The following is a 22000-nucleotide window of genomic DNA, read 5'->3' as shown; positions in this document are numbered from 1 at the left end:
CTTACTTCCCCTGATCGTAGATAGAGATAAGAGAGGAGTTAAGGCCAAAAAAGCCTTATCCAACATCACACAGCTAGCAAATGCCTCTAGTGGGATTTTAACTCAGGTCTTTATGACTTCAAATCTAGCATCCTATTCACTGTTCCATTCTGTCTCAAAATCAGCAATGGGAAAGATCACTGGCCAAAGTTAAAACCTATGATCAAAGGACAGCTTTATTTCTAAATCTAATTAACCTCTATGGGACCAAACTCGTGCCTCCCTGAAAGCATGCCATAGATTTCATTTCATCTGACCATCAATAGCTTCCAATTGGTTTGCATTTGTCTCTTGAGGTGTCTTCAATGACCTGAGCTGGTTTCCATGGGAACCGTCCCTAAGCAGTCTCTAGGAGATGTGGCTAGCATGGCCCTCTCTCCCCAGGCTTATTTGCCAACATAGTGTGGATACATCTAAATGTGCCTGGTATTAAACAAAGTGACTGGAATATCATATGCGCTTAATAAGCATTTATTAATAGAGCTGCTGATGTCATTACCTGTTGCACTCTTCCACTAGGGCTTCTCTCTCCTCCTTGCTGGGGTTCTTTTGTCGGTCATAGGCCTGGTACAAGATTTGCTGGGATGCGGGCCCCCATTTGAAGCGGTTTCGGCGCATCTTTTTGTTGGCAGGCTCAGAGCAAGCATCATCCGGCTGCCCAGCCCCCTGGCTCTGCTGGCTGAACTCTGGAAAGAGAAACAGCAGCTGATCCTGACTGCTTTTGTCTGTCATATTTCCAGAACTTTGGACTGTCTGGTTGAATTCTGAAAAGAGAAAGGAGTAGATTTGATAGAGTCTGTAGCCTCTACCCAGGTGACAGACAGACAAATAAACACCTACATTCCCTTCTCTTAATTTTCTACTCCAGCTCTGACCTATTATTGGGCAAATAATGTTACCTCTCTAGGACTCAATTTCCTTATCCATAAAATAAAAGGTTTTCATTAGATGGCCCCTTTAGTCCCTTTCAGATATAAACCTATGTTTGTAATCAGCCTATATTATTCCTTTTTTTTTTTTCAAGGAGTTCCATTCCCACGAGCCATTGTTTCAGAGACCATTTGTTTTTATTTGACCCTCAGATATGAAGCAATACTCTAAAACCAAAGACCGTTTTCTTTTGTTTTGTTTATTCTAGCATGGTACAGAAAGAATTCTTGGCTGGGTTGGACTAGCTTATGAAGCCCTGGCACTAAATCTCTTTAAGTCAAAGCTTTGGGGAAAACTGTTTATAAATATCATTTTGAGTCTTTAAAAAAGTATGCAGGGAATTTGAATAGTTATATACCAATGTATTTAGTTGTTTGTGCCTTAGAGGTTCAGATTTGTTAAATTAATTATTTAACCTCTTTCTATAACCATCTTAGATGGGACTTTTTTTATCTACATAAGCACATACCTACTGATGTTCATTCCAAAATTCTATAGCACAGAATTACCAATAATAAGAGAAGTTTTACAGGTTAACTCACTTAACCCCTAATGAGATTATTTTATGAGAAAAGAAGATTAATAATAGTAAATACTTTCTATAGCATTTAAGAGCTCTCCTCTCTCCTAACAATCCTGTGAGATAGGAAATATGAGCATTAGTATTAGCCTTACAGTATAGATGGGAAAACTGAGATCCAGAGAGAAATGATTTGCTTAGGGTTCACATATCTGGTATGTAACAGACCAGAAATTAGATTACAGACCAAGAAGGTAGTGGGGTACTGTGGAAAGTTTCTGAAATTAGAGGACCTGAGTTTGAATCCTTAGCTCTATCATTCCCTACCTTGTGATTTTAAGCATCTGACTTCTCTGAGCTGTAGTTTTTATTTTGTGTTTTTTTTTTTAAATCAATGATGAGGGAGTTGAACTAGAAGGTCCATTCCAACTCCAAATCTATGATTCTTTGAACTGGTTTCAAATTCTGTCTCTGCCCATTCACTGCCTTTCCTTTCTTGGATGCTTTGAATATGCCCTAGGCATTGGAACTCTAGATAGCATTATCATTAATTACAAATGACTAAGATGGCCAAGGCCTTAGACTTGCTACCAAAAAGTCCCCTGGCCAAGAGATGGACCACTTTCCATCATAACTTGCCAGGCTTTTGATGATTGGCCATTTCTGTTAGCAGATCACAGGATATCAAGCTTCCTTCCTACAATCTTGATTCTGAAGTGTAGTTCCTTGGGTAAAGGACAGGGAAGGGATATTTTCAGAAATGAATGAGAAACAACAAAATATATCAAGATAAACAAAGTAATTTTTTAATTAAAAAGAAGTTAATAAAGAAAATTTAGAGCTGGAAAGGAACTTTATACATGAGGACACTGATGCCCAAAGACATAAAATGATTTGTCATCCTTGGGCATCAGTGTCCTCGTGTATAAAGTTCCCTCCCAGCTCTAAATTTTCTTTATTGTCCCTTGGGAAAACAGAGAGAATAAATGTAAGATTGAAATTCATGTTCTCTGTCACTGAATCCAGTGATCAATTTTGCGTGGCACTGTGGTACCATGGGAAAAGCACTGGGTTTAAAGTCTGAAGACTTAACATCTCATGATCTCACCTTTGTTACCTGCTACCTGTGTGACCTTGATTAATTCGTTTAAACTCTCACAGCCCCTGTTTGCTCATTTGCAAAAATGAGAAGGTTGAATTAGGTTGTTTTTAAATCCTAGTTCTAGACTCTGCTACTATGAGTTCAGATTCAAACTATGGGTGGCCATCTGCCAGGTTGAAAGAGAGGAGGAAAGAATATTTCATAGGCTCTTATTTGTGGTTAACTAATCTGATTTGAAAGATTCTCTCACAGGAAGATTTCTCTTATCATTGAAATGGTGCTCTAAGTAGTCAGATTTACTAGCAGGTAGAGCCATTAACCAAAGTAGAGAATACAAGTCTCTTGTCCAGGTTACTTAATTTCTCCATCTGTGAAATTGGTTCAGTAGAAACCTAAGAAACATTTTGATAGTCTTAGACACATTTTGAAATATAGTCAGAAATGAAATAAGGTAAATAATAGTAGCAAGAATAGCAATAATATCTTAAACTTGAATTGTGCTTTGTACTTTTAAAATTACTTTCAGTCTGTTCATATATGGTCCTCACAACAGTCCAGAATAACAATTATTCATGTGTTTTTATTTTCCGATAAGCCTACAAAGTGCTCTCTATAGACCCACATCTCGATGGGGGCTCATTTTTTTTTTGATGTTTTCCTCTCTGTTTACTGATGTTTACTCTCTGTGCTAGGACAAACACTTAAAATAAGAATAACCAGAATTTATAGGTTGCTTGAAAATATGCAAAGCCCTTTCTATTATCTCATTGAAGCCTCATAACAACTCTTCCAAGTAAGTATTCCAGATATTATTAGCATCTCTGTTTTATAGATGAGGAAACAGAAGTTCAGAGTGATTAAGCAATTTGCTTCTTGGTTATAAATTAGAATGTGTCAGAATATGATTTGAACTCAAATCTACCTAATTTCAATTCGGCCTTTATTCACTTTGTCACATTGCCTATCATGGAGGATTACTGAATAATAGCTTGCGTTGAAATTGATATACTCAAGGAGCTAGTGGACTGGAATTTTTATTTGACAGTCTCAAAACAAAACAATCCTCAAGAATAAAAAAGGCAAAATGATACAGTGGAAAGATCACCGGCTTTAGAATTGGAGGAACTGGATTGAAATATCATCTCTGATAACTACTGCTAATAGGATCTTGGACTAAGTATTTAATTTTACTGGTCTCAGTTTCCTCATTTGTAAATTTCTAAATGACCACTAAGGCCCAATTCTGAATCTACAGTTATATGAGCTACAGTTCTTTCCAGCTATGAGAACTGAACAGCAAACTCAGGTGAAAATATTGCTTTACAGCTCATGAGAGGCTCTAGGAGGGGTGTTTACAGAGTGTTCCTCAGAGATGTATTTTTGCTGTATGCTCACACGTGGGTCAGACTATACAAATATAGGAAGATTCATGCTCTGAAGTTGTTTTAGAGAATCCAGCCTTCCCCACCAACCTCACTATTCTCAGTCCCCTTCACTTGGCCTACTTTCTAAATTCAGATTGAGGGAGATGATAAATATAAACTGTCCATAATTTTTTTTTCATTTTATTTCATACCCAGTGGGACACAGAAGAGTCAATCCTAGTGACTGCTGTTCTATAGTTCTTTTATGACAGCAATCAAGGCTGTTGTATGGTTCATTTTATTTTCTATAGTTCTATGAGGAAATTTCTTTGTGTCTCTGTCTCTCTAACCATCTTTTTCTCTCTCTCTTTCTCTTTCTTTCTCTCTCTCTCTTTCTCCTTCCCTCTCTTTTTCTGTCTTTTTCTTCTGTTTCTTTCTATTTCTCTGTATCTCTCTGTGTGTCTGTCACACATTCTCCTCCCCTCTTTTTCTGCCTCCCCCTCTTGTCTGCCTCTATGTCTTTGTCTCTGTCTTTCTCTTTCTTTCTCTCTCTGTTTCTTTTTGTCTCTCTTTCACACACACCCTCATAATCTTCTGTATTCTTTATCTCTCTTGTCCCTCTTTCCTCCTATGCCTTCACTTCCTTTCTTCTCTTTCCTTTCTTCCCTTCCTCCTTTCCTCCCTCCCTTCTTCCTTCCTTGCTTCTTAGCTTCCTTCCTTCCTTCTTTTCTATGCCTAAACTTTTTAAATCTAAAGCTTAAAAAGGGTTGGGAGGGAGAAAGAAGAACCTATTCATCACTCTATAATAATGATCCTACAATTCTAAATCTACAGTGGGGAGGGACCCTGGAAGCCATTGATTCCAAGAGACTCATTTCATAGAGGAAGAAACTGAAACTCAGATGAAGTCTCTTGGCCAAAGTTATCCAGGTAAAAAGAATGGAGTGGGAATTTGAACCCAGATCCTTTTGACTTCAAATACACCACTTTTTTCTACTAGACAGAAGAAACAATATCCTTAAACCCCACAGGAGTTCCTGAATTCATATAGTAAAAGAAGTGGGAGTATGAACATCTTAATTATCTTAAGAGTTTCATTTTCCAGCCTTCGGGAGAATAAATGCTAGGTTTGGCATCAAGTAACTTTATATGTCTAGAACTGAGACTCATTTGGCCAGAAGGTCCTCCAAAGAAGATATTGGGAAAACAATCATTGTACATCTACATATATTAGCATACATATATATACAAAATAGATATGTATATAAATATATGTATATGTGTAGTGTGCCTGTGTGACAACCATTAACTATTTTTTTAAACCAGGAAAAGAATCAGACCAAAATAATTGAAGCACGAAGTGGGGGGGAGGGGGAATGCTTTTTCTTAAATTAAAACAATTTGTCCTTCATGCTCACATCACTCATCAGTGATTTTCAAACTCCTCAAACTTAAAAATAAAAGTAGAAAAAAATTTTCTTAGTGCCAAGACTGAACAGGAAAAGTCTTGAGGTGGGGGGGGGGGGGGGAGAGGCAATTAGGAAAGAAGGAGTCTGGACTGGGGGAAGAGGGAAGAGTTGGGATTAACCAACAGCAACTCCCAGCAAACTTCATTAAATCATCTACTACTGTTCACTGGCCTGGTTTTCTATTCAAGTTTGTCCAGAAGAAAGGACCCCAAGGAGGCACTTTGAAATCTGTTCTAATTGGAATTCTTTCAACTGATTCAGTTGGTGAACGTCTATCTACTCAACCCTCAGTTTCCCCTTTGGGAAGTGGAGATTTCAATACTGAATTGTTCCCTCTCTCTGACTTCTAACTCCTGCCAGATTTCCCCAAGTAAGGATGCTGGTGACCTGTGGTATAAGGAACAGGAGTGGAGGGGCACCTATATATCTTGTACTTTTTCCAAAAGGGAGCAGAATGTGGAAATAGCTAATCTCCTTTGGAAAATTAAATCAGCAATCTGGTATTATACTAAAGTGCCCTGTCTAGGAGGTGATGAGGGAAGGAAAGTAGAGGATTTTCTCTTCAACCTATTTGGAAATGGGATGTCCATAGAGAAAACTAGAAGCTACAGCATGGCCTTTTGCAGATATTAAGGGTTAATCATTTGGCAAATGAGCAGCCAAAAGCATCCTTTCATCCTGACATCCCAATTCCCATCTGTCAGTGCTGTAGTGGCATTGGGAATAACCTATTCCGCTAATTTTCTCCTCAAAATTATTCAGTTGCTCTATTAAGTGTCAACGATGGGGAAACCAAAGCAACATACAGTGGTCAGTGATAGAGCAAAGGTCCCTTAAAAAGCCTAATTCAGGATGAAAACACTTACGTCTCAAGATCTCTCTCTGCTTCCGGACATACCAGGTGTACAGTGCTGCACGCTTCTGGGTCTTCATCGGGGTGCCCTTGTTGAGATGCTGTGAGAGGTGAGACTGGTTCAGGCCTGTAACATCCACCACCTCCCTCTGGGGGATGTTGTGCTGCTGCATATATCCCTTGATCATTTTGGCTGCCCTCCAGGGGTCCTCACTAAACAAAAAAAGCACACAGTTAGGATGCTTGTCATAGAAACCCAGGAGAAATACCGATCCAGGAATTTCCCAGGATTTTTAGAATTTTCAAGGCAGAAAGGGCTTGAGAGATCAAGTTGTCCAAGCTCTTCATTTCACAAAGGAGGGAACTGAATCCCAGAGAGATGAAGAACTTTATCTAAAGTTACCCAGGAAAGAAAATGGCAAAGTTAGGATTCTTTGGGCTCCAAATTCATAGCTTTTCCACTGACATTTTGGATGCAGCAAAAACCAAATGCAAACCAAACAAAAATATAATGTTTGTGGCTCCAAGTTAACTAAAAGTCTCAGTTTTCCACAGAAACTATTGCATTCTAAAGGAACTGGCAGTAAAAGAACAAATGTGAAGTCCAAGCTCAGAGGAAAGAAGATGAAGGTCCTGCCTCTGAACTAGTGGCCACCTTTCTTCCAAGAAATCTGGAAAAGGAATTAGAAAACTATAGACTTTTTTTTTCCCTAAGAGCAACCCTACAGAGATCCATACCTGAAAACGGAACAAAACTGATAGCTTTCCAATCGGTATTACTTAGTCTTTCCCTAAGTAGAGACTGCAAAACGAATTTCAAAAAACCAGAAAACAAAACACAACAATAACAAAAACAGAGATGCAAATCTCACTATCTTCTGGTGAGGTAGATCCCAAGATGATAGAGAATAAAAAGTGAGTTTGAGCGTCTGTGGTCACCTAATTCCAGATTGAACCTTCATTAAATTACTTCCTATGGAGCGACTTAGTTTCTGATCGATAAAATAGGAATGGCTCATACTCCTCTGCCTCGGAGAGAAAAAAAAAAGACTCTTTTTGTAGGTTTGTGAAATGGATTTTCAGGATTCTTGCTAAGTATCAAAAAACTAATACTGAGTTAATATTTCTTCCTCCCACCCCCATCCCACTTTGAAGCTAGCACAAAATGTTTTCAAAATATGGACTCTAGCTCCCTTACCCCTGGAGAACAACAACGAAATAAGTTCAGGATTTTACAATTCTGAATAATACATAAGAATTTTCAGCCGGGTCCAAAGTTTTAAAAGAAAAGCTATTGTTTCCTCATATTCTGGCAAGATTTCCCCTCTGATGGGGTGGGAGTGACTGAGAACACATTTTGCTCATTAGCTTCGATTTAGAGAACTGAACATAATAATGTTTTTCAATTCTGTTAAACTAAATTGGGGGCCAGTGGAGGTGGGGATTGGGGAGGGAGGAGAGGCAACGACAACAACGCAAATTCAAAATTCTTCAGAGTTTGGGAAGAAAAATGCTAGGTCGAGTTATTGCCTCCAGTGCAATAACTTTCTAATTCCATCTATCCTTTAGAATTTTTCCCCCCATTGTTTCCCCAGGTTACATCAGGTGGCTTAAAATGGACGAGATATTTATCTGCAACAAAAGGTTATATTATAATGTGTCTGTGGCGGATGGGCATCTCTCCTACTTGAATGTCAACAAGAGTGTTAAAATTTGTCTGGTGTGTGAATCCATTAAAAATTATTTGGAACGATCAGCAAGTCAGAGTGTCACACACAACAAGCAACTTCATTTTAAATTGTATCATTCATGGAATCATTTTCATAATACTTTAATGAATCAAATAAACACGCCCTGTTAAATAATTATGTTACGTATTTTAAAAACGTGTTCTCCAACTGGCAGCGATTTCTTTCGCAAATCCCTTGGTAATCAATTAATGAAGGGGAAAAAACCGTGTTAGATCCCTGAGCTTGGGGAGCTGCTGGGAAGGAGAATTCGGAGATTAGCCAAGAAGCGAATATTTATAAACTACCTCTAAATTAGGCATTTCTTTTAATCGGTGTCAAAATGAGGGAAGAGAAAACAGTTCCGAACACAGAAAATTTACCTGGAATCTCTCTTGAAACGAACTGTTCCGATTTTGGACACCGGCATTTAAATATCAAAAATTGTTCAGAAAATGTGCCGAGTCCAATGTTTAACTAGATTTCTAGTATAGGGACAGGATACAACTTTTGGAGGAGACGCACAAAAAAAATTTTAAACTGAGAAAGGCATTAAGTTGTTAACTTTTTTTTTGTTTGTTTATGTTAACAGGTTCTGGAGATTTAGGATCTAGTTTTTAGCTTGATTTTATTTTAGCATTTCAGAAACGCTGGGAAATGAAGCAGGTGAGTCTAAACTCTGCCCGCCAGTCCAGGAAGGAATTCGTGGAATAAATGAATGGAACGAAAGCCAGTGCCCAGAGCCCGCAATAGATCAGCTTCAAATCACACCAAGAAAATGAGTGGAGCCCTATTTTAAAAACAAAACAAACAAAACAAAAAAGTATCTAGAAAAAAGGCCTCTTAAATCTTGGGATAAGGTGGTATAGGAAAAAAATAATTTCTGAATTCAGAAGTATTCCCCAGGGGTAAAAAGAAGCTGCTGACCCAACTCTCTCTTTTTAAAAATGCTAGGAAGGAAAAGGAAAAAGAAAGAAAGAAAGAAATTTTCCAGGTGGCATTTATTTCGAACAAATATAGGGGACAAAAGCTCCGGCCACATATTAAGAAGGCAGGTGTCAAATGCCCTTATCTCCAGGCCCCGGGCCCAGGGGCAAGCGTCTTACGGCAGCAATGGCCGTCCGGCTCACGAGAGTTTTCAAAACAATTCTCCATTAGCCCTCCCGTGCCGATTTCCCGGCCCTGGGGAAACTCGCTGAGCCTTTGGGTGGGATGGGCTTTAAATTGGCTTCTTTCTGTGGGAAGGAAATGTGCTGTCCCAATCCAAGCAGTCTGGAGCCCAACCCGGACCCAAACCCGGAGCCTCGACCCCAGGAGAAGACAAGAAAATTTGAAAGAAAGAAGGTGTCTTTCCCTCCACTTAGTGAAAGGAAAATGCACGCGGGTTCTCTCATGTGGGGGCTCTGTCTGTGTGTGTGCCCTTCTAGGGAGTGAGTCTCACTCGGGCGGACAACCTCTCAAATTTGTCCAAGGGAAAACAAAACAAAACAAAACCGCCTTTCTAAAGAGAACTTGTAGCGGAGTCACAGCTCCAGAACTAGGGAATCGCCCTCTTCCTATAAGCGGGGAAAGCGCGGAGAACTTCGGCCCCGACCCCTCGCTTAGGAGAACTGGACTAGGGGGCACATTGCGTGTCCAACAGGCCGCTAGAATAGAGCGCTGGTTGTTGGAGAGAGAAAAGGAAGGAGGGAAAGTACAGGTAAAAAGATGTGGTTTCGGGCCTGACTGGGGTTTACCCCTGGGGCGCTTTAGGCTGGGCCAGCCCTCCCGGGGCGGGAATCGGGCCCCAGTCTAGTGTCTGCTAAGCAGTGAGTCCTTCCTCGGGGTACTAAGTGGACCCGAGGGAGGGGCCGGGCCGAGGTGCGCGCGACAGTGGTCCCGCGTGTGTATTTGTGTAGCTGCTGGGAGTGTGCCCGCGCCCGGTGTGTGTTTATTTCCTTCCCCCTTTTAAGCTCAGTTTACAACTTCACCAATGAATAACCCGCCTCTCTATTCAAGCCTAATCACAGCCCTTTGTGTATCTTTCTGTTGATGATTTATAGAAATAAATTAATAACACCCCAACTCCACGTGCTGCCGTGTATGTTTCATCCCGGCTACATCTAGAGCTGAGAAAGGGACGGGCAGAGACTGGGGTACTCAAGGGCGGGACCCCACAGGATTTCCCAGATCCCGCTGAAAACTCCCCAGTCTCCGAAGGCAGCGGCTTTCCGCTCCTCTGGTCCAGGAGAAAAATTACAACAGTCTCGGCGGTTACAGCCGCCCGGGCCTCCGGGTGCCCTGGGAGTCAGTCTCTGGGTCCCGGCTTCCCTCCGCAGGGCCGGGAGACAGCGCCGGTCCTACCACCCCGCCAGAGCCCTGGCACCCCCGGCCAGCGGAGAGACAATAGGGGGCTGACATCTCACTTAGCAGCGGACAAGGGTCTTAACCTCTCACTCCCAAATCTCCGGGATTCTCAAATTGTAACCCGGCGAACGTAGATTAGCAATCACCCACACCCATACAACCATTTATTTGGGGGAGGGAAAAGGCCCAAACTGGCCTAGGACTCTTTTTGAATATTCTCCACGAGTGTCTCGCTGAATTAGGGATTGGGGGGTAACCTGAGGAAGAAGAACTAGGGGTTCGGGAATCAATTTCAAATCCAAGTTCACATCCTACCCCTAGAGAGCCAGCTTCCGGGGCCCTGGGCCGACCCAGCCTCCTAACCAGGCCCCGAGATCTACTAGCTCTGTGAACTGAACTGCGATCGGGTGCCGGGGCTGGTCAGAACGGTCCGGGAGCTGTGGGCTGAGAGCCGGCCCGGACAACCATTGTGGGGAGAGTTAGCCCCCCTTGGGATAATTAGTAACCAGCTGTCAAAGACTCTCCGGTGTCCTGAGATGGCAGCTAGCAGACCCCGGGTTGAGCGGACTGATTGCACACTCGCGGAAAAGTCCCCCCAAGGAAGCCCGAGTGAGTCTCCCCTAAGTTTCTCTACCTCGGTCTGAGCATTAACACCGCGAGGAATTGGACAGGAAACTTCTGGTTTGGGCTCTTAATGGCAAGAATTGGGAAGAAGGTTGGGATAGAGGCAGGGCCCATTCAGGCCGAGTGTTCGGTCTGACAGTGACACTGATAATCCCTCCCCCCGGGGAGTCCCAGATCCCAATGAGTTCGGGGGGGTGGGGGTGGAGAGGGGTACAATCCCGCTGCTACAGCAGAACTAAGCCGCTGGGGAAGCTCGAAGTCGGTTCCCTCCCTTCGTAAATTTTGACTCAGAGTCCCTCTGAGGCTTCCCGAGAATACTAGGAAGAACAGGGCCCAAGGCCGGTAGACTGTCCCAATCCCGGGGTGCTCGCTGCCAGTCCGGAGCAGATTCTCCAGTTTGGGACCCTAAGCTGGAATCAGGCTTCCACTCCGAAAGCCATCACTTTCCCGAGGATCATTGCTTCCCATCTTCCCCAGTCCCTGGGTAAAGGCTTTTTTAAAGCATCCAAGCGTCTGCCTCCCCTAGTCTTTCCGACCAAGAGAACTAAACCTAGAATCAAGGTGTTCCAGGGCAAGCTGAAGAGAAAGGAGAACTGGCCGGGCCTTAGTCCCGGCTGGAGGGAGGGGCCGAATTTAAGTAAGTCTGGGGTGGCCCAGCAAGAACTTCTCTCTCTGGGACCCAGGCACCCCAAGAGGGGGAGGGAGGGGAGAACCAACCTTGGTGGGCCGGGCTGAAGAGAGCTGCCCTGCCAAAACGGCCCAGGGCAGGGGAGAAGAGCGAGGGCCAAGGCTGAGCCAGCGTACCTGAGCATGCGGTCCACTTCGGCCCTCTGCTCCACAGCCTCCTCGGTGTTGAGGGCCTGTAACTCCTTGAGAATGGGAGGGGTATCATAGTCGTCTCCGTCCTCTGACCCCTCGTCCCCTGACAGGCGACTCTTAGCATGTCCATTGGTAAGGGTATGAAATACCGGCTTGGTATCAGGCTCAGCGCCGCTCCCCGGGGACAGCGGCAAAGTCTCCAGCTTCACCCCGAAAGTCGGGGCTGGCAGCAGCTCCTCTAGAGCCTGGGCCAACACTTCCTTGGTGACCCCGGAGCTCAGCAGAGCGCTCAGGAGTTCTTGCTGGAGAGACGTGAGCTTGGACACCATTTTCCACGGACTGGAGAAGAGGGGGGCTCGGGGAGGGTGGGGAGGGGTTGGTGTGAGAAAGGAGGGCGGAGGGGAGCTTCACCAGCAAACCCCAAGTCTTGGAGCCCCCCCGAAAGTCTCCGCACACCTGTTATTCCCCAGTCCCGGAGTCTCCTCCGAGAGGAGTCAGCAAACTTCTAACTTTCCATGATCGCCTCCATTAGCCAATATAAGATATGCAAATCAGTGGGAAGGGACGGGCATTTCGGCCAGATGCAAATGGAGGTGGGGAGGGGGAAAGTCAGCGAGAGGGAGAGAGCGAGAGAGCGAGAGAGGCTCACGGAAAAAGAGAGAGCTCACGCTTGGAGAGCTGGGGCTGCCCAAGCCCATGGTGTTTACACTGGGGGCCAGGGACCTTCTTTATTGGTTCTGTTTATCAGCCAAACTTTAGCTGAACTTTGGACTTGTTAAGCAAGAAGTCTCCAGCCAAGTGCGAGTGCCGCGAGAACCCTTCAGCCCAGCTACCCCGAGGAAGGGACCAACTGGCATCTCTTTTGGGGTAAGGTGAGAGAAGGAGGGTACGGGGAGGGGGGAGGGGGGAGGAAAAGATGGAGGGAGGGGAAACGACTCCTTTGGAGAGAGAAGGGATGAACGAGGGCTAATCGTTATCAGCTCAACAAGTGGACTGAAAGAAGAGGGCCAAGCGGGTCAAACCGCGGACGCAGACGCGCGGGAGTAGGGACTGGAGGTGGGAGGCCGCCTTCCTTGCGGGGATAGGGCTCTGGCGTGGGGGTGGGGAGTCAACCTAGTACTAACTCAGATCCCATTTCAGGACTTAAACAATCTTTTCTACTGGACACTCTAAATGAGGGTTAAGTCGAATTTGTGTAAACTCTAGGGTCGGGCAAGTGGTCTATGGCTGTTGCGGGATGGGGGGAGAAGCCACTAAAGACTGCCTAAATAGGTTGAGCTTAGAGTCCTGGGGACACTAAATGGATGGAGCAGAGGGAGGCTGTGGTCTCTAGTTTCTAAACAACAACAACAACGATAATCAACAAAGGAATGAATGGATAGACAGAAGGCAGAACTGGGGAGCGCTTTGGGCAATATCTCAAGATCTCTGGTCAAGTGCCCCCTAACAAGCAAGGCTAAGACAGCAGAAATCCATCAGGTCATCTTCTCTCTCTTTCTCTCTTTAATTCTCTGGGATCTCTATTTTCCAGGCCATTTTTCCATAGCTCTACAGAAGGGAGTTAAACTTTTCCTTCAGCCTCTGCTGACCTCTTGTTTTAATCCCAATTCCCAAGAGATATGTTTCTCTGGCAGATACTCTCCACTCCCCCGGGAGAATTACACTCCACAAGACTTGGATCAAACATTCTGTAGGAACCCATGTGGATGAAAGGACCAAGACAGAGAAGCTTTCCCTTGGGCACAACTCAAAGAGAAAACTAGCTGACCTGATTCAGTCCCACACGATGTCCAACTTCATCTGCCCTTAGATGAGGAAGAGGAGGAAGAAGGCAAGGACTTTCCAGCAAAAGGAAAGAGAGACAAAAGGAAGTTATCAGCCGGGACCTGATTTCTGTCTGGATTCGAAGGAGTTATTCAATCCTAAATAAAGGAGCAGATCCCCAGCAGCCCGGAGAAAGAGGATCCTTCCCCCATCAGGACCCCTCTGCCTTGATCTGGACCAACAGAGGGAATTTGGGGATGCTACCTCCATCTCTACTTTATCTCTGTCCTCCAATCACTGTTTTAGCAGATTTTATTGCTATCATTTGTTTTTGCATTTCCTAGATTTCCCCCCATATTCCTTCCCTATTCTCTCCTAGAAAGCCATACTTTATAGGAAAGGATTTTTTTTTAAAAGGAATAATGAAAAAGAGGAAGAAAGGAGAGGGGGAGTTAGCAAAATCAATCAATACACAAGAAAATGACATATACAATTCTCCATTGCCAGAAACTTCCCATCTCCGCAAAGGGGAGATATCTTCTCATAGCTCTTTTTTAAAATTGTTCTTCATAATTTAGCAACATTCATTTTCATTGTACTCGTAGCTTAACATTGAAGAATGTAAGCTCCTTGAGGGAAGGACTGTTTTGTATTTTGTCTTTGAATTACTAGCACTGTAACAATTCCAGGTCCTCATATTTAGCAGATATTTAAATGAATGAATGAATCAATGACAGGGTGTCCTGGCTGGAAATATCTTTTCCTACTCTAATCATTTCTATTAATATTTGTCCCATGACTTCTTCTGGAGCTTCATTGATATCAAATTTTTGCTTCTCAGCCTTTTGGCAAGAAGAATGGCCAAATATCTTTCTATTAACATTAGTGTTGAATATACATTAGGGTATTCAGGGAACTCAGTCCATGGGATAAATGCAAGGATTGAATTGAGCTGAGTTATATTATCCAGGCACACATAGACACACACCTGTGGATGGTGTATATCTAGGTGTGGATGACGGATATTGAAAGGAGATAAAAGTAGAAAAATTTCAAAAGCTATCCTTGAATTTGCATTCAAGGGTCTAAGGCTGGATTTGAACTCAAATGGTCCTAATTCAAAAACCAGTGCTTTAGCCATTATGCCACCTAGTTGCACCTATGTGTCCAACATTCAAATAGTATTTTCTTGGCAAAGATAATGGAGTCATTTCCCATTCTTCCTAGTTCAATTTTTATTAATGAGAAACTGAGGCAAATAGGATTAAGTGATTTACTCAGGATCATATAATACATAGCAGGAAAGAGACCTTCTGGTATAATGGTAAAGCTGAATTTGGACCAGAACTTCTGACTCCAATGCATTTTCTCTGACACCACATTCTCTCAAAGGGAAAAATATAATTTGTTCTTCTGGGATTTGAACACAGGACCAGTTATATCCAAAGCAAGAATAATATCTCTAGACCAATAGGCCAAAATAAAGGGTGACATTTCTAAGAATGAGATTTATGGAGAGGCTCTCAAACTGCCTTTCTTTGTACATTTTAGTTCATGAATTCAGCTCTCATCTGAGCTGCTAAATGGAATGTTGGTACTCAAGGGTTCTGGGGAATGGGATGACAAAGTAGATATGTAACATAGAGTATCCAGAGGTATTATATTGTTCCACCACCACTCCCAAAAAATGAAAGGAAGAAATAGCAATTGAGAGTTAAGTATCTAATTTAGTTATCTTTATTACTTTCTTATTTGGCATCAATTAAATAGGTTTGCCTTCTTGCCACTAGCAGTGATGAGAAAATTTTTCTCTGGATGAGGATAATTGTTTTTACCTTTCTTATCCATTGATGTTGAAGGGATAATGAGTGATGACTTTGAATGAAAGGTTCTATTTTTTAAAAAATTAAGTCCTGGTTAGTAAAATAGAGTTGGGATTCAGAAAACTTGATTCTAGTCTCAGCTGTATCACTAAATAAATCACTTCTATTCCCTGGATCCCAATTCCTTCAGCTGTAAGGGATTACACTTTATTTATTGTGGGGGAAAAAAGATTAAATATGGAGTTAGAAGCCCTGGATTCAAATTCTACCTCTAACATTTATTCCCTGTATGACCTTGAACATTGAGAGGCAGCTAAATAGATGGGACAGCGTGCCAGCCCAGAAATTTAGAAGACTCATCTTCCTGAGTTCAAATGTGGCTTCAGACAATTACTAGACTCTTGGGCAAATCATTTAATCTTTTCCCTCAGTTTCCTCATCCATAATAATCTAAAAAAAAAAATGAGTTGGAGGAAGAATTCTAGCCATTATATATCACATTGACACCATTCACTTTCCTCCTGTGTAAGATAAGAAAAATGGTTTGCCATTTCTTCAATATTTTTGCCAAGAAAACCCCAAAATTTTCAGACAAAACTGAAATGACTAAATGATAATATGTGGCCTTGAGCAAGACACATCTCTGGACTTAAGTTTCCTCATCTGTAATATGACAGGATTGGACTAGACAACCTCTGACATTCCTTCCAGCTCTAAATTTAAGATCCTTTTATTTTAAAGTTTCCTTCTAGATGCCAAGGTTACCTATATGTAACCATCCTTCAAATTAGAGAGTAATAATACTGATGAGAATTGTTCTTTATTTTTTTGACTTAGAAGACCAATTCTAAACCAAGTCATTTCCTCTGTAAAAACTGCCCTCCCATTTGCAACTCCAGTAACTATTAGCCAAGCCAGACATACACCATTTAAAGAGTTTTAACTCTTAAAATCAAAATTCAGTTGAACTTTCTCTTCCCTTGACTATCCACTTATCCCTAAATTTATTCCTGATAAGACCATAATGTCACAGGTGTTTGGAAGACTCATTCAAAATACAAAGTATTTGTAACAGTTTCCGGTGCATGAGTCACCAGAAAAATTTTAAAATAAAGTCTTGTTAATCTTTAGTTTTCTTTACACAATTCACTTCTCAATTTGCTTTATCATTATATAACTCTTGTTTGTAAAACAGAAAAAGTTTTGAAATAATCAGCAGTAACTGTGCCTGATGGGATATAACACATTCTGCTTTCATAGACTTGGCTTTATTTCTTTCTATCATTAATCATAGATTCTAACTTGTAAATATCCAGTTTACATAAAGTGATTTGTAAACCATAAGTGGAGGAGCCAGCATGAAATAGAAGATAAATTGTTGAATTTGGAGTCAACAAGAACTGTTTTCAGACATTTGTTATCTGTGTGACCAGAGGCTAGTCATTTAACTATCTCTGAGCCTCACAAGCTTGTAGATTTATCATGAGATGGTTCCTTAAAGGCCATCTAGTCCATCCTATCAAGGAGAAATTAAGATCCAAAGATGTGGACTGACTTAGGTAGTAAGTAGAAGAGTTAGAAATCAAACTGAGAGTTCCACAGAATTCTCAGATCTTGTATTCGGCATTCTAGCCATTATACCACATTGTTACCATTCATTTTCCTCCTGTGTAAGATAAGAATAATAAAATATTCAGGAACTATGAATGTTCTTTTACTGATTTTAATCTCCAGTCCTTCCACCTGTCCCTATGGCTTATTCCCCCTAAACCTGCTCTCTGCCTTTCACTGTAGCCTCTAATATCTCTGTCCCTGAGTATTATACAAAGCTACCTTCCATTTTGTCCATATTTATCAAGTATGAAGTGATGTCTGTGTTTGCTGTTTCCTTCATCACAATGTAAGCTCCATGAGGGCAGGAACTGTATTTACCTTTTCTTTGTATCCCCAGGTTAAGTCAATATCTCAAATGTTGTAAATGTTTAATAAATGCTTGTTGATTGATTGACTAATAATGCACATCATAGCCTTGTTTTTTTTTATTGTAGCTTTTTATTTACAAGATATATACATGGATAATTTTTTAGCATTGACAATTGCAAAACCTTTTGTTCCAATTTTTCCCCTCCTTTCCCCCATCCCTGCCCCCAGATGACAAGTAGACCAATACATGTTAAATATGTTAAAAACAATATATGTATACATGTCCATACAGTTATTTTGCTGCACAAGAAAAATCAGACTTTGAAATAGTGTACAATTAACCTGTGAAGGAAATCAAAAATGCAAGCAGACAAAAATAGAGGGATTGGGAATTCTATCTAGTGGTTCACACTCATTTCCCAGAATTCTTTCACTGGGTGTAGCTGGTTCAATTCATTACTGCTCTATTGGAACTGATTTGGTTCATCTCATTGTTGAAGAGGTCCATGACCATCAGAATTGATCATCATATAATATTGTTGTTGAAGTACATAATGTCACAGCCTTGTTATGAGATTAAATGAGGCAAAGTACATAAAGCACTTTATAAATCTCAAACTACAACATAAATTTGAGTTATTATACATGAAATAACAATAAATATCTATCTATGCACACATGGAATTTTTAAATTAATTTTGTTATACTTTTCCAATCCTAGTGATTTGACTTTGGTCACAAAAGAGACCACAGAGAGATGAAATAAATAGGTACAATGACCATTTCCTAAAACGTCAGTCTCTATAGCAGTTGTTCTCTGGGGACCTTTGAAGGTCCTTAAGGCTCTTCCAGGGCATTTATGAATTTACAACTATTTACATTAAAATTTTAAGATGTTTTGATTTATAATATGATAAACATTGATTGGTACAATCTACATAAAACTTCTTGGTGGTGGAGGATAATCCTTAATAATTAGATTGTAAACTCCATGAGGACAGACACTCTCTCCTGAACCACTTTGTATCTCTCAGCACCTAGGACAGTTCTCCACATATAGTAGATGTTTTTTGAAGTAATCAGTGAATAAATAAGTGAATTCATCTGTCCATGCTCTTTATTAGGTAAAAATGTTGTTTCTGATCTCTCTTCACATGCTCCACCTTCTTAATTCAAGCTTTTCTTATGGCTTATCAGTTCTTTTACATAATAACTGTGTGATCTTGGACAAGTGTCTTAAATTTTCTTGTCTATAAAACCAGAGATTTGAGCTATATCAGCCCATCACTTTCAACTTTACCCATCTAGGAAGCCTGCCTAAGAGTGAGAAATCTAATTTAAAAAATCAAAAGAATAGGAGCATTTATCTCCTTTAATTTTCCTATTTCAAACATTAATTTTAACCAAAAATGCTTAAAAGTTATTTTTTTATTTAGCATCTATGTATTTACATAATCTTCATTTTGCTTTATTTTAAAATTTCAATTGTGTTTTGTTTTCCATTTTAAATTATCTTCTCTACCCTTTTGAATTGAAAAAAAAGATTATAAGACTATAAATATGTTTTATATAACAGAACAAAGCAAATTTTCATTAGCCATATCCAATATGCTTCAATCTGCTCTCTGAGACCATCAACTCTCTATGTAAAAGTGGGTAGCACATTTTGTTATTAGTTTTCTGGAATTGTAGTTGATTCCACTGTGTTTATCAAAATTCATAAGTCTTTCAAAATTGTTTGACTTTACAATATTATTGTTACTTTGTAAATTGTTCTCCTGCTTCTACTCCCTTTACTCTGCATCAATGCATACAAATTTTCTCAAGTTTTTCTAAAAATCAAGTGCTTCACCTCATTTTCATTTTAGATGATACCTCTTACCCACTTCCCTGCCTGATAGAGTCATTATAACAGAGAATAAAAAAAGAAAGGGGGAGGGGGAGCAGTACAAGCAAAATTAAAAAACAATTAACCATATCTGACAGTATATGCAATATTCCACACCCACGGTCCCCTGCCTTCACATAGAAAGGAACTTCTTTCTTCTCTGGAGCTAAGCTTTGTCATTATAATTATTCAGAATTCATTTGGTTTTGCCATTCAAGCACTGATTTTAAGGGAAACTGAGTTTGAAAAGAAAATATCAGATTTTGCCTAGATCAAGGCTCTGAAATCAAATTTTAAGACCATTTGGAACCCAGTATCATGAATATGGTTTATTTTTTTTCATTTCGATCACTGTTTCAATATTATTTGTTTTCTTTGTCATCCTCTCTATTTTATGCATTTAAAAACATTGTTCTCAGGAAGATCTGAAAGTGCCACAAAATTGCCACCAAAGGATCCAGCTAGGACACAAAAAAAGTTAAAGAACCATTAGTTCAAAAAGAATGTTTATTCATCTCATTTACAATTCTAACTTGACTTGCCTTCTGAAGGTTGTCAGAGTGATTGTTTTTCAAAATGAGTTAACTAGGTGCTTTGGAATGACTCCCTTTGGGGAATTAGTATTGCAAATGAATTTTTTAGGGGGAGGATAACTATTAAAAAGCTTTGAAATCAGAAAATCTCTGTAGATCACTGACTACATGATTTGGAACAAATCATTTAACTTTTCTAAGCCTCAGTTTCCCCATCTGTAAAATGGACTAAATGATATTGAAAATCCTTTTCATCTCCAAACCTGTGATCTACTTTCTTCCTTCCCATGATTATCTTCTAATCTAGGGTAAAAAGTACAAACACATTTTTAAAATTTTACACTGATTGGCTACAACAATAATTCTTAATCCTGTTTCTTGGACTCTAAAGGGCAAGACAATTGAGAGATTTTGGGGGGAGGGGGAATGATATTTAGAGGATGTTAACAATATTTGCAGTCCATTAGCAGGGAAGTCTATTAGAGAAGGAAGAGACTAAAAACAGGCAGAGCCATTAGCAGAGTAGAATCACTTGCACTTCAGCATCTAGTTTAAATAACTATCTAAAATAATATACTAAATACTCCCTCCCCTAGCTTTAATAACTTCTGCCCAGTGTCTTTCCAGTCCCGTCCAATCCTTTAGCCCAAGAGCAGCTTGACATTGTTCTGGGCTCTCCCCTACTCCTTTGGATTGAATATGTCTAAAATGTTATTTTGATTGCTCAGTTCTGGTCCCTTGCCTGAGGCATGAAAAGTACTGGTTATGGCATTGTCTCCAGGTATCAAAGAAACCTCAAAATAAACAATTTTAATCCATTCTGGTTTTAGGGAAAAAAAAGAGAGAAACAAATGTAAACCACAAAACAGGTCTAGGTAAGGTGTGATGTAATGAAAGTAAGATAAGGTATCGCACCTTATGTGGGATAATTGAGTCATAAACTTGGGAGATAGAAGAACTAGATTCTATTTCAGCTCTGTCCCTAACTAGCTGTGTGTCTTTAGGTTACTCACAATTTGTCCAGGCCTGTTTCTTTAAATTGTGGGAATTGTACACAATCAACCAATAAACATTTATTAAATACTTAATGCCAGTGCTAGACCTTGGGCTAAGGCATTAAGAATACAAAACCAAAAATGTACCTGTCTCTGTCTTCAGAGGTATTATATTCTATAGGGAGAAATAACATACACATAATACATAATTAAATATTCGATGAAGAAGATGCTAATAACTGAGGTGGGGAGAGAGAAAGAGAAAGTAAGAACCTTTGCAATAGATGTCGGTTGAGATAAATTTGGAAGGGAACTGGAGATTCTAAGAGGGAGAAGTGAAGAGGAGATGTTTTCCCAAGCATGAGAGACTGCCAATACAGTTATAGAGAGAAGATATTGAATGTTGTGTATGAGAAGCAATAAGGAGGCCAGCTGGCTGGATCAAAGACTTTGTGATGAGAAGTAATATAGAATCTGGTTGGAAGAATAGGTAGATACAAGATCTAAAGGTTTTTAAATGACATATGGAAGATTTTGTATTTGATCCTTCAATTATTGTAGAGCCACTAGACTTTAGTGAGAAGGGAATGATATTCTCAGATCCATTCATGCTTTAGAAAGATCATTTTGGTTATTATGCAAAGCATAGATTAGAGAGGGAAGGGACTCAAGGCAGACAGAGCAATTAGGATGCTATTGCAATTATCCAGGAGAGAGATGATGGGCATCTGACTGGGTATAGTGGTCATGTAAATAAAGAGAATCATGAATCATTATGAATCATATTGGGGGAGGGGTAGAGAATATAGAATGAACAAGACAAAACAACTGTTTGGCTTAGTAAGGTAAAGGAGAGCATGGACTTAAAGATGATTCTGAGGTTTAGAATCTGGATGATTGGGAAAATAGTGCTCTTGAGAGAAATTGGGAATGTGAAAAGAATAGATTTTGAAGGGCAATATAATGAGTTCTATTTTAGATTTGTTAAGTCTGATATACTTATGGATATACAGTTTGAAATGTCAGATAAGCAGCTGATTTGTGGCACTGAAGCTCAGAAAAGAGGTGAGGGATGGATACAGAGATATGGGAATCTTCAGCATAGGGATGATAATTGAACCCATGAGAACTGTTGAGATCACCTAATGAGAGTGAGGGAAGGGAAAGGGTAATGGAAAAAGGGAGGAAAAGACAGGATAAGGGAATTAGGACAGAGACTAGGACAAATACAAAGAGTGTAGTGTGATGATCATTTAGCAAAGGAGACAAGATTGTTTAGAC

At 40.5% G+C, this 22000-nt stretch overlaps 1 protein-coding gene and 1 long non-coding RNA gene across 7 annotated transcripts in view; one reads left to right on the top strand and one right to left on the bottom strand.

The window, feature by feature from the left end:
- HNF1B (HNF1 homeobox B) overlaps positions 1-12299 on the bottom strand; it is an 80442-nt gene extending 68143 nt beyond the window's left edge. The window contains exons 1-3 of one of the 6 annotated variants that reach the window (XM_051992469.1): positions 11779-12299; positions 6291-6490; positions 539-803 (exon numbers count right to left, since the gene is read on the bottom strand). In XM_051992469.1, coding sequence (XP_051848429.1) covers positions 539-803; positions 6291-6490; positions 11779-12122 — 809 coding nt within the window. In that variant the 5' untranslated portion in view covers positions 12123-12299. The remainder of the gene's footprint in view (positions 1-538; positions 804-6290; positions 6491-11778) is intronic. The other 5 variants (XM_051992468.1, XM_051992466.1, XM_051992464.1 and 2 more) reach the window with 5 other exon arrangements.
- A 265-nt stretch (positions 12300-12564) lies between these two features.
- Positions 12565-22000, top strand: part of LOC127559036 (uncharacterized) — a 39362-nt gene continuing 29926 nt past the window's right edge. The window contains exon 1 of the long non-coding RNA XR_007953056.1: positions 12565-12660. This is a non-coding gene — a long non-coding RNA (uncharacterized LOC127559036). The remainder of the gene's footprint in view (positions 12661-22000) is intronic.

The sequence above is a fragment of the Antechinus flavipes genome, chromosome 4, assembly GCF_016432865.1.
Source record: "Antechinus flavipes isolate AdamAnt ecotype Samford, QLD, Australia chromosome 4, AdamAnt_v2, whole genome shotgun sequence".
NCBI classification, from domain to species: domain Eukaryota; kingdom Metazoa; phylum Chordata; class Mammalia; order Dasyuromorphia; family Dasyuridae; genus Antechinus; species Antechinus flavipes.
This window is presented reverse-complemented; position numbering and strand designations above follow the sequence as displayed.